Source organism: Typopeltis vanoorti, chromosome 8 (genome assembly GCF_054136105.1).
Source record: "Typopeltis vanoorti isolate ZY-2024b chromosome 8, IOZ_Tvanoo_1.0, whole genome shotgun sequence".
NCBI lineage: Eukaryota > Metazoa > Arthropoda > Arachnida > Uropygi > Thelyphonidae > Typopeltis > Typopeltis vanoorti.
Genome location: NC_143556.1, coordinates 117089508 through 117102696, shown reverse-complemented (window position 1 = coordinate 117102696; position 13189 = coordinate 117089508). Strand labels below are relative to the sequence as shown.

The following is a 13189-nucleotide window of genomic DNA, read 5'->3' as shown; positions in this document are numbered from 1 at the left end:
CAAAATTAAAAACATAACACTTGACAAAGATGACTTATTAGTCAGTTTCGACGTTTCTGCATTTTTCACTAATGTCCCAATCAATGACACAATTCTCCTACCACAGAACAAATTTCTGCACGACATTACGGCCCCCTTTGCCCACATACTACAGTCTGGTTACTTCGTGTGGCAAAACAAATTTTACCTACAAAAAGAAGGTACAGCCATGGGCTCACCACTATCCCCCCCAATCGCTAACTTCTACATAGAAACCTTTGAGCAAAGGGCTCTTGATTCCACCACGCTAAGACCAACAATCTGGCTTAGATACGTTGACGACGTGTTCACGATCTGGCCACACGGGCGACAAATGCTAAACACATTCCTTAGCCACCTGAACAAACAACACGAACGCATACAATTTACCATCAAAAATCAAAATTCGCTCCCATTCCTAGACACACGTCTTCCTTCATGGTCTACCGAAAACCACATACACTGCCCAGTACATACATGCTAATTCATAACACCACCCATCACAAAAATATGGAGTCATTAACACCCTTAAAAACAGAGCTACAACAATTTGCTCTAACCAACAAGCTCTGAAACAAGAACTAAAAATCATCAGCAACACATTCATAAATAATGGCCATAACAAAAATACTATTAATAAAATACTCCATAAAACAACAACAAAAACGAATCTAGATTACAGTAAAACCATAGCCATCCCATATATTAAAGGGTTATCAGAAAAAATCAACAGAATCCTACCACATTATAACCTTAATGCCACCTTTAAACCACCCACTAAACTCAAAACCATATTCAACTCCTCTAAGGATCCTCTCCTCCCATTAGCACATCCTGGAGTCTATTGCATCTGCTGCATCTGTAACTTACGTACATTGGTGAAACAGGACGGGCAAATCCCCCATATGCAAGAAAGAACACATTAGACACATTAAATATAACCATTATGGTGAAGCAGGCCTCTCAGACCACGCGCTCAACACCTTACACCAAATCAACTGGAAAAGCACCTACTCTTTACACCACACAAAAACCTGGTATGAAAGGAAATTTAAGGAAGCCTGCAAAATCCTGATAAACCACCCAAATATCAACAACAAAGATGGCATGAAAATTCCAAGGATCTGGATGGCACACATTCAGCCTACCTAATATATAAGATCCAGCATAAGTCAGGACTCTAACCAATCTTCAGCTAGTATTAGAAAATATTCCATACCAACTGGCTGGAATGTACAAGTATAATCATGATGTTAATATATGTATATAGATAGATACTTGTTGTTGCACCCAATGTATTTCTGCAACCAACAGATAACACTAACAATAGGACTCTAGCGGTGATGTATAATTTTTTTTTTTTTCACCAGAGGTCAGGGCATCAACTGTTGTAGCGGTTGGTCAGTATCTTTAACAAACCAGTTTGATTGTAGTGTAGCTTGTTTACTGTGTATAGTTGTATGCTCCAGAAGATGACCTTGACATAAAGATCGAAACGTCGAATGTAGATTTTAGTTATATTAAACTAAAGTTTTTATTCAAACACAGTAGTTGTTTCCATAATTTTCAAAAATGCATTCGGATCACTGTGTAAGCTTAAAAGAAAGGAATACTTATATTTTCTGGATATGCTTGCTGCATGTCTTCCATTGTGGAGTCTTTCCTTCAATGTTTATAGTAAGCACACATACCAGCCAATATATATATATATATACACATAAACTTCTACCACCATAAACACAACTGGGTGTCATTAACACATACACAAAAAAAAAAAAAAAAAACAGAGCTATAAAAATTTGCTCTAGTGAGCAAGCCAATAAGCAGCAATTAAAAAGTATCAGCAATACTTTCCTAAAAAAAAAAAAAAAAAATGGCTCCAGTAAAAATGTTATCAAAGTTCTTTGCAGGACTGCACCTAAAAATAAACTAGATCAGAATGAAACTTAGCCATTCCATACATTAAAGGAATATTGGATAATATAAAATGGAATATTGCACAAATACAACTTTAATGCTGCCTTTAAACCTCCTGCAATTTATTCAATCCCACCAGGGATCCTCTCTCTCTCTCTTCCATGTCCACCTTAGATTGTATGGTATTCAGTCACCTGTATACACAAAATTGGATGCACAATTACTGTCTAGAAAAAGGAATATAAATGGCACATTAAATTTAATAACTATGGCAAATCTGGCCTTTCTGATCATATCCTGGATACTCTACACAGAACTGACTGGAAAGGCACCTCAAAACCTTATATGAGTGCAAATTTGAAGAAGCCTGTGAAATTCTGATCAACAGTGCTAATCTCAACAATCAATGGCACACATTCGATCCACATTACCTTTTATTCCAACAGGTCATAATCATGAGGACTGTCATACTCCAAGATCTTAGGCATAATTTGTTATTAACAAATCTCTGTCCTTATTTTAAATACTGATTTCTATCATTAATGGGTAACAAGAATTTGATTTCTTGCCATGTAAAACTGGATGCAGCTTCGTAGGTCTTTTCCCTCCACACACAGAAACAAGATGTCAGACCAGTATAGTAACAGTTGACCAAATTAGTGTTACTTTGGCATACTGCATGAACTGTATATAACCTGTTTCTCTGAGCATGCATGCACGTGTGCGCACACACACACGGTCCAGCAGAAAAGTTTTGAGTTTTTTTTAAATTGCAATAACTGGGTACTGTTGAACTAGCGATGATGTAACATGTCAGAGTGATTCCCACTCTTTTTGTCAGTACTAGTATCTTGTCAGTAGGGAACACCCGATGAGCTCGTGTTTTTAGTAAGTGTATGTCTGCTGGTTTTGTCATGAATATGGAGAAGTGAAATCTTGAACAATATTGTGGTATTAATTTTTTTGTTAAAATGAATGCCTATATGGTAATGATTTCAGGACATATGGTAAAGAAGCCAAACAAAAGCAAGTCCAAAATGAAAACCATGACTGTCATCTTTCTTAACTTCAAAGAAATCCTTGAAAGGCTGTGGAAATGCTTCTTACGGGTGCTTCCAGAGATTGTGAATGATTGGATCTTGCATCACGACAATGTGCCTTCTGATTCTGCACTATCAATTTATGAGTGTTTAGCTAAAAAATACATTCCAGTGTTGGAACAGACACTGTACTTGTCCAATTTGTCACTGTGAAAAAAAGTCACAGTGTGACATTTTTTTTCTTTTCCCCAAGCCCAAGAACAAGATTGGTTCCCATTTTGAGACTGTAGAAAATATCCAAAGAGCCATGACAAGGACAATGAGCTAACAGAATAGAACTTCTGATTCTGTTATAAGGAATGTTGGAACTGGTGGATTTCATGCAGCTGGGGGGGGGGGGGGGAACAGAAATTTCTTTGAAGGTGACCAGGATGTATCAGACGATTAACTGAATACAGGATTTTATACGATTTAGTCTCATTACATTTCTCCTAGAACTTGTACAGGAAATTAAGGTTATTGCTTTTAAATACATACCTTTGAAAAGATACAGTAAAGTGCTAAATAAGCATAACCTTCACACTGTTTTTAAACCATACATCAAACTAGCAATTCTTATTTCTTCTAAGGATAAACCCTTCATTCATGAAAGTATAAAGTGCCTTTTGGCTACAAGTTGGCATACTCTGGACATGCATTTAGAACTAGTAACATGAAATATATATATTACACACTTTGTACACCTTTTCACTAAGGATTAAATTGAAGAAAGATGCAGTATATTCCAAGTCTGTTGAGACTTTTTATGGAATTAGAATCAGCAATGAGGCACTCCCTAAAATCACAATGAATAGGACTGCATTAAAATAGCAAAAATTTGAGAAACTATCATTTTAAAATAAACCCAACAGTTATCACTTTAAATCAAGTTCCAGAAATCATTATTATAGGAGTTCAATAAATTATCATTTCAGTGCTTTTTTCTCAAAGAATAGGTCCTGTTCTGTATTCTTTGCTAGCAGGAAAATTTGAAAATTAAAATAATACCAGATCCACATGCCACTATTAATAAAGGTGCCAGTACACTTTACTGTCCCCTCCCCCCCAAAAAAGCGTTGATTTATTTTGTTACTATTTTCTCGGTCATCTTCAAAGAGTCAAAAGATAATCATGGAAGGTCTGTATTAACCATTATTCACACAATACCTATCATATTTCTCCTTGAACTTAATTGTGCTTACACCCTTGCTCAAACTCTTGCACAATTTCAAGGGATAATAATTTGTTCTTCCCTTCTGGCTATATATTGCAAAATGTCCTGTGTCAATCGTATAAAATTCATTTAATAACTTATGTATCTATCACCTAGCCTTTGTCACCCATAGACTGTCAATCTATCTTCAGAAGGAACATTCCACAGACATGTTGGAATGTTCCTTCTGAATTTTGAGGATCCAGAAGCAAGTTGGTCACTTGCTTCTGGATCCTCTTCACCATTTCCTGATAGCCAGGAAATCCAGGAGACCAGATATGCTCACAGTAGTCCAGATAGGGCCTCATTAAAAACTTGATAAAGAGGAATAAGAACATACAGATAATCTGATATGCTATTTTGGACACCTCTGCAATATACCCTCTAAACCATCAAAAACAATTCAATGGTCTAATCAATTTCATCAATGTGTGATCTTTTCATCTCAACAGTGCATGACCTTATACTTTTGGGACAGTGCAACAAAGCCTCCCTAAAAATGCTTGATGCTATTCAGAATAGAGTGGTCTACCCAAGTTGACTACTTTCTACCCGACACCCAATCATCTTCGGTCATGTTCTCATAAATACTTTTGTCTCTACAATATGCCTTTTCAGTATTTTAATGAGTGCTGCTCCACCATTCTCCTACTTTCTTTCCTCTAAACATGCAAAAAAACACCACCAGCTCTTGGTCACCATCCATCCATCAACTTCTCACCATATTCTCATCACATTCATCTTCTCATCACCATATTGTTTTCTCTAAAGATTACAACATTCTGCCTCTCAGGAAACACATCAAATGGTCTCTTCTTTCTCACTAATCACTTGCCTATACATGGCATTGTTGTGTTATAAGTTTTGAAACCTCTTGTGTGTTTGAGTTGATATATATATAAAAAATAAACAACACAACTAAAGCTAATTAAGGACATATGCATATATATATATAACAGATCTATGATAAATACAAAACAAAGACAAATAAGCTTAAAATGCATAAAGGAATTAGACAAGATTCATTACATCCCAGGTTATTTAATTTAGTGGTAATTTATGGGCTGGTGGCATGCAAAATACAGTTTCTCCTGGACAAGCAAGTCCTATCATCCTATAGTATAAAGTTAAAATGATTAATAGGGCTCTGGCAAGGCAAGTATTGCCACCTTGAAAATATCCTTCCCTAATAGGAAGAAATGCTAATTACACCTCTAATTAACAGATACTTTTATTGCCTGGTGAACAGCACCATCCTGCTTATTAGAGGTCTAGTGGATAATACCATGTTTTGCCGCGAGATCAGGATCTCCAGTTTCTGTCCATCCCTTTCTTTTCACACGCATCAACAACCAGCTTCTTTACTACCCAGGAATTTATTGATTAATTAGTGATCATCAACATGGCTTCTGCCATTCTTGTTCTACAAAGGTGGACACAAGCCATGGAATGACTTTGGAAAGTCTCATGTGATCACTCTTAATATTTACAAAGCATCTGAGAGAGAGTGGAATTACAGCCTGCTAAACAAGCTGCCATCTTATGATCTCCTTCATACCCTATTGTGAGGGAATTGCCAGCATTCTTTCTGGTCATTCACTCATGGTGGATGGTTCCCTCTCATTTGATATTTTGACCAATGACAGAGTATCTGAGGCTCTATACTTTCATCTACACTTCTTTTCAATATACACTCCTATACATCAAATTCCATGACACCATAAGAGAAATTACAAAGGAATTCTCAGCAAAAGCAGTAACAATGATAAACAACAAGATGATTGAAACTGGGAATATTGAAGATATAAGAAAAATCTGGTCAAACCATTTTAAGACTATCTTTCACCAAGGAAACAAAACTACAATGCCAACAATAGAAGAAAATAATGACCACCCAAAAATTTTACAAGAAGTTAGATACGCAATAAAACAGATGAAAAACAATAAAGCACCAGGCATTGATACTATCCCTACTGAACTGTGGTCATATGGAGACAGCACATCAATAGAATATTTAACAACCCTATTCAATAAAATACTACAAACAGGAGAGATCCCAGAGGACTGGAGAACTGGGAAGATTATCCCAATATACAAGAAAGGAGACAAAAAAGACTGCAGAAATTACAGACCAATCAATTTACTCTCCCACACCTATAAAATATTCATGAGATTATACAAAATAGATTAAAAAACACCTATGAAGAACTGATAGGCATAAAACAAGCTGGTTTCTGAGGAAACTATTCAACAACAGACCAGATTTTCACACTGCACCAACTAGCAGAGTTCAGCTGGGAAGACCATAAAGAACTATATTGTTGTTTTGTGGACTTGAAACAAGCTTTTGATAGCATCAATAGAGAAATCCTTCTTAAAGCTCTAAGACAAATGCAATAATTAAAAAAGACACACTCACAACAGAACCCATAGAGATCCAAAAAGGAGTAATGCAAGGATGCCCATTATCCCAATGCCTATTGAACATATATCTAGACGAAGTTGTAAAGAAGGCAATAGACAATGAGCCTGGAATCAATGTCAATGGTTCAAACAAATAATATCAAATGCATGGGTCATCTCGTCCTCACTGCAAGAACCCCAAATGAACTACACAGGTTGATAAACAAGCTCAACAAAACATGTAAAACATATGACATGACAATAAATATACAAAAGACAAAAGTGATGAAAATAGGGAGGAACAGAACTACCATCTCAGCCACCCTAAATGGAGAACAAATAGACAACTTCATATATCTTGGATCAAAACTAACAGAAACAATAGATGAACTCGAAACAATCAAACACAGAATAACGATAGGATGGACCACCATGGGAAAATTAGAGAAAATCTGGAAAACAAACAAGATATCTAAGCAACCAAAATCAAATTATATGAATCAATAATTATACCAACGGTCATCTATGGAGCAGAAGCGTGGACAGTTAAGAAAAGAGAGGAGAAAAAACTGCTGGCATTTGAAATGAAATGCTTAAGAAAAATAAATACAACAAGTTGGATAGAAAAAGAAAACAAACAGCACAGTCAGACAAGAATTATTGTATAAAAAGACAATAATAGAAAAAATTAGAAAACAACAACTGAGATGGTTTGGCCACGCTGTACGCAGACAGACTTCTAACGTCTGTCTGCGTTTTTTCCAACTGAAAAAAGAAGACTGACAGACCAAGAATTATCTGGCTGAAATTAATAAAGAACATTTCGGGATGCAGAACATATAAGGAACTTTTTCGAACAGCAAGGAATAGAGAAGTCTTCTTCTCTTCCAGTCTTAGATGGAAGAGAAGAAGACGATACATCAAATATCTTCTCTCACCAACATCCAACCCTATTTATAGCTTTGCTGATGAGAGTATATCCCATTTCTCTTTTTTCATTCACTAAACCTTGTAGTACCTAGATGACTCAAACTTCAAGATCTTCTATGCCCAATGCCTTAAACAACACTTGATCCTCTAGCTATTCTCAAGTAGGAATGAAGATAATTTAGTAAATTTTAATGCTACCAAAATACAATTCTGCCTTATATTGCTTAAGAACGACCATGCTTCACTCTCTCTCTCTCTCTCTCACTTATGATGACACTCTGCTCACCAACAAAGATTGGTGTTTCTTTTCTAGGGCTGATGAAATTTCACATCTAGCTAATCTTGCATAAACACATTACATTCATAGCCTCTTCAGCTTCTAAAATATAGTATTCTTTTTTGTTCTAAACCTCACTTTCCTTCTGCTCAGCTCTTAATTTTATAAATCCCAAATTCACTAACGTTAGAATATTGTTCTTACATCAGGGATGTTGCACCAAAATCCTCGCTCAGAATGCTTCACCAGAAGAGAACTATTTGTTGAATAGATGACCCTTCTCTCAATGACTCTCTCACTTGCTTATCCAGAATCTGTTTCTGCATTTTGTCTTTTCTATAGGTATTTCCATGGATGCTACTCCACCGAACAACAGCCACTATTCCTCCACTTCCCTCAAATCTATATGGATATACTGCTGGTCAACATCCACACATCATCCTCTTCCTTCATTCCATACCTCTTGTCTTTTGAAAGTTTTTGCCAATGCATACAACCTCCAACTCTTCGATAAACATATAAAGATCCCTTTCTTCTGATCCTTTGCTCACAGATGGCACTGTCATGTTACAGGTCTTGAGACCACCTATGTGTTAATTTAAAATATATATTGAAAAAAAAAATGCAGAATACAAATTAAAAAGGAAAAGAAAAACTGATATTTTTAATAGCATGAAATGTAAATGACATAGGGAAATTATTAAATACATTTAATAATTTCTCTATGTCAAGAAAAATAAAATGTAGAGGTACGAACCAAAAATAAAAAGTGCAGGAATTAGAAAATCTAAAAGAGATATCAAAAGAAAATTAACTGAATGATTAATATGATAAAATATTCAGGAATAGAACTAAATAACTATAGCATTACAGAAAATGAAGGATGAAACAAGAACAAGTAAGGTTATCAGTTTCTTGAATGACTCAAATGTCTAAGAAAGAATATATATATAAATATTAAAAAAAAATAATAATAATAAGGATATATGAAGAAGCTGTTTTTCACACATTAGAACAATTGTAATGTATGTATGGAAAACATATACAAAGTATGGACAAAAAAAAAAAAAAAAAAAAAAAAAAAAAAAAAAAAAAAAATTGAAGCATAACAAAACTAAAGGAAATTGTAAAATTCAACCAATAATTGAATAGAATGAAAAAAGACAAAAAGTAAAGACTATCCAGTCTTTACCTTTTTCAAAGGAAATGAGAGGCTGAGGAAGATCAAGATGAAGGGATGGTCTCAAAAACAAGAATACTATAAGCATCTAACTTAATAGTGAAAACAGGAAGATAATCAGTTTTTTATTTAATTAAATTATTTTAAAATTATCTAAAATACTTTTGCAGATCTTTCGAGGTGTTCTTGGAATATTTTTAAACATATTGAGATGTTCATATGTTTCGATTTTTCTGAAATATATTAAAAAAATAAGACAATTAATTTTAACATAATATTTCAGATGACTGAAAACAAAATCTATTACCACATTAGAAGATAATTTTTTTATTCAAGAAACAGCAATACAAACAAAAAGAACCAAATTCCTAAATTTACTATCAATGTCTCACTAAGCTTTGTGAAAATTAAAAAAAAAAAACTGTTTATGATGTTATTGACTTACGTTCATTATCACCAAAGCATGTACATGCTGGAATATCCGTCTTCATATTATTGCGCAGTCGTTCTAAGCGATTCTGATCTTCAGTGCTGGTAGAAGGCACCTTATAAGAAATGTCTGTTGCATTTTTATCAGTGAAGTTAGATGATACTGCAGGGATACCTGTTGCTACAGTTACTACTGGTGATCTTCTACTAAAGGTATAATTTGTGCGATCTGTAAAATGGGGGAGGTCATTATAAGTGTCCGATTCATGGAATTTATCGATACGACCACTATCTATGTCTGACAATGTATGACCTCCCCCTGGAGGCAGAGCATCATTTGGCACAGATGTATTACTGGCAGTGTTTCTACTGGATACAGCTTCTAATTTAACGATGGGTGAACTATTAACAGAGCACCTGGAATTGAATACTGTATCTGATGATATAGAAAACTGTGCTGAATATGAACATGGTATTTGCTTTACCTTAGATGTACTGGTAATATTTATAGATGTATTCATAGATGTGGTCGTATTCGATAAAAAATGCTGTGAATCAAAGTATTCACCACTTGCATGTTCATTATTATAAGTTCCATTTGTTGATGAAGTATTGTTGCCAACTATTCCAGATTGCACACCTGAAGGTGTGCAATCTGGAAGCTTCTCATTAACTGATGCAATGGTATCTGATGACGTCAGTAAATGCTTGCTATGCCAGTGTGAAGAAGTTGAAGGAGGAACACAATGCATGTCTAATGCCTGAAAATTCTGAGGAGTTGTTTGTGTTGGATGAGAGTTTAAATGTGAATTTGAGCATGATGAAGATGAAGAATTTGATAATGAATCAGAATATTCTTGCTTATAATGCTGATAATCTTTTGCTTGTGATGCTGGAAACATAAAATGCTTAAATTCAGTGTTGTTCATAGTTTGCACTGAAAAATTGTCTGCTTCTCTTTTTGTTTGCTCTAATTTAGCTTTTTCATATAAAATGTTATTATTATCTGCATCTCTGTTAGTAGTTGAAAAAATATTGGCAGTAATTGTGGGTGCCGCTGTACTAAAAACAGTGGTAGGGATTGTAGTAACAGCAGACAATGGAGTGGTAGTTGTATTGGAAATGGCAGTAACGACACAAGTGCTAACAGCAAGATTGGTAGTAGAACTAGAATTTACAGCAGTTGTGGAAACAGCTATAGGAACAATAGCAGCAGCAGCAGTAGTGGTGGTGGTCATGGTAGAAGCAGTAGTAAGAGAAGTGGTGGAAATAGTAGTAGTAGTAGTGACAGCAGTAGTTGTAATTGTGGTTGTGGTATTACTAGCAGCAGTAGTAGCAGCAGCACAACCATAAGCAGTAGGAGATGCAGGAGTGACAATAGCAGTAGTACAAGCAGAAGGAGTGGTGGCAGCTGTATGAGTGGTAGTAACAGTTGCATTAGTACTTGTAATGGCAGAGGACGTAATGAGAATACAGTGTGAGACTGTAGTTACAGCTGTATTACTTGAACTGGTAACAGAATTTGAAGTAGTGATAACACTAGTACTCTTAGATGTACAGTGATCTCTACCACCACCAATTGAAAATTCTCTTTTTTGCTCATGACATATGTTATTATCAGAAACATCTGAACTTGAGAGAGCATGCTGTTTATTTCTAAGTGTCTGCATAGGATTCACATTTTCCATTAATTCCTCATTTGGAAGGACAACAGATCTAGATTTATTTGGAGGTATATTTTGAACATACACAGAATTATAAGCATTCCTTAACTCAAATGACACTGTCTGTTGAGAATTTCTACAAGAATTATTGCTCATATCTGATGAGACTGATAAACCTGGCACTGAACCTAATCTGCTTGGAGAAAAAGGCGAAGGATGTTGTGGCAGTGATGGCAGCTTAGAATGTGCTAAATGTTCATTATGAAACATATCAGAGGGTGATGAAATATCAGACACATCACATTTACTTTGGCTATAACGACTATGTACAAGACTTTTTAATTGAGCATTAATTTCTTGGGTTGAATGTTCTACATTTAAATTTTCCTGTTTAGATGAAGTTATGGGACTGTTAAGCATATCTAACTGACCATTTGAAGGTGATGACTGTTTCTGAGATGGAGACGATACAACTACTGAATTTTTTTGCGTGAAATTAAAGTTTTTCACATCCTCTGTTGATGGTGATTGGCTTTTTACATATTGGAAATTGATAGATTCAATTCCTTTGGGACTAAAATTTTTTGAAATGCATTGCACCTAGAAAAGAATTAATGAATAAAATTAAAAACTGAGAAGGATCTCTAATCATACATATAATCAACTCTCACTATATCAAACTCATAGGCATGCAATAGTTTTTATAGCAGATAGTTTGCTATAGTGCATTTGCTTGAGAATAACATAGTGCCTAAGGAGATTTTATTATGACTTTTCAGTAGTTTGCTATAGAGGTGTTTTTTTTTTTTTTATAGTGAGAATTGACTGCAACTAATTCTATATTATGCATAAGTATAGAAAATTATTCCCAAATAACAGGAATGCAAATATGACTTTCAGAATAAGAAACACAAAAACTTTTCATAAAGTACCATTTGCAGATACTGCATATGTATGCTGAAGAAAATTGCATCTATTGATATTTTCTTAAGAGGTAAAAAGATGGGCTACTGGAGCAGTGACATTAGAATGTGCTAGATGCTCATCATATAACATACCAGAGGGTAATGAAATCTTTGACTGTTAATAAACTGTTTATTTTTTTATAATGACATACACAAGAGATCGAGAGACCCACAAGCACATCAGTGCCATGTATGGGATGCAGGTGGAGATGAAGATGGAGACAGAAGTTTATTGATGATTCTTTTTGAAAAACTGCATGTTGTAGTTGTTTGGCAATACTTCATGAGGGTGGCTGTTCCAAAGAACAGAGGCAGACAGAATAAAAGAGGGAAGAGAAGTAGGTTTAGTATGACTATTACACTTTTTTTACATATAATCTTTGTCAAGTAGCTTTATTTTATCCTCCTACATGTTTCGTCAATTTTTTCTATTGGCATCCTCAGGGAATACAAACTAGTAAGCTAAAATGAAGGTTACAGACTAGGTTATAACTGATGGTTCTAATTCATACAAAAAATCGGTATTGTGCGTGACAATGTTACGTAGGTCAGACCTCTAGAAGCTTTGAAACGAGAAAGAAAGAACACATAGGATATGTCAGAAATAACAGACAAGACATTTCAGGCCTTTCATGCCACTTTGCCTCTACTAACCATCACATTGAGTGGGATAAGAGCCTTATGCCATACATAGAAGATAACTACCATTCAAGAACCTTTAAAGAAGCAGCTACAGTCGCCCATAAAACTGAAAACCTAAATAAGAATCAAGGTCTAATTTTACCAGAAATTTGGAAAACATTCATCAGATCATTAAACATCAAAGAAATGAACTTTCATAACAATTACGTCATGAACCATAAGGAATAAATCACGTTAACGAGACACTCACATTGTCACGCACAATACCAATTTTTTGTATGAATTAGAACCATCAGTTATAACCTAGTCTGTAACCTTCATTTTAGTTTACTAGTTTGTATTCCCTGAGGATGCCAATAGAAAAAAATTGGCGAAACATGTAGGAGGATAAAATAAAGCTACTTGACAAAGATTATATGTAAAAAAAGTGTAATAGTCTTATGAATAATTGTCAAGAAAAAATTCAACATAG

General features: G+C 34.9%; 1 protein-coding gene across 4 annotated transcripts in view; it reads right to left on the bottom strand.

Annotated features, from left to right (window-relative positions):
- LOC150104303 (uncharacterized) overlaps positions 1-13189 on the bottom strand; it is a 397984-nt gene that overhangs the window by 263163 nt on the left and 121632 nt on the right. For all 4 annotated transcript variants that reach the window (XM_090396286.1, XM_090396285.1, XM_090396287.1 and 1 more), the window contains one exon: positions 9463-11710. In XM_090396286.1, the coding sequence (XP_090252412.1) occupies positions 9463-11710 (2248 nt within the window). The remainder of the gene's footprint in view (positions 1-9462; positions 11711-13189) is intronic.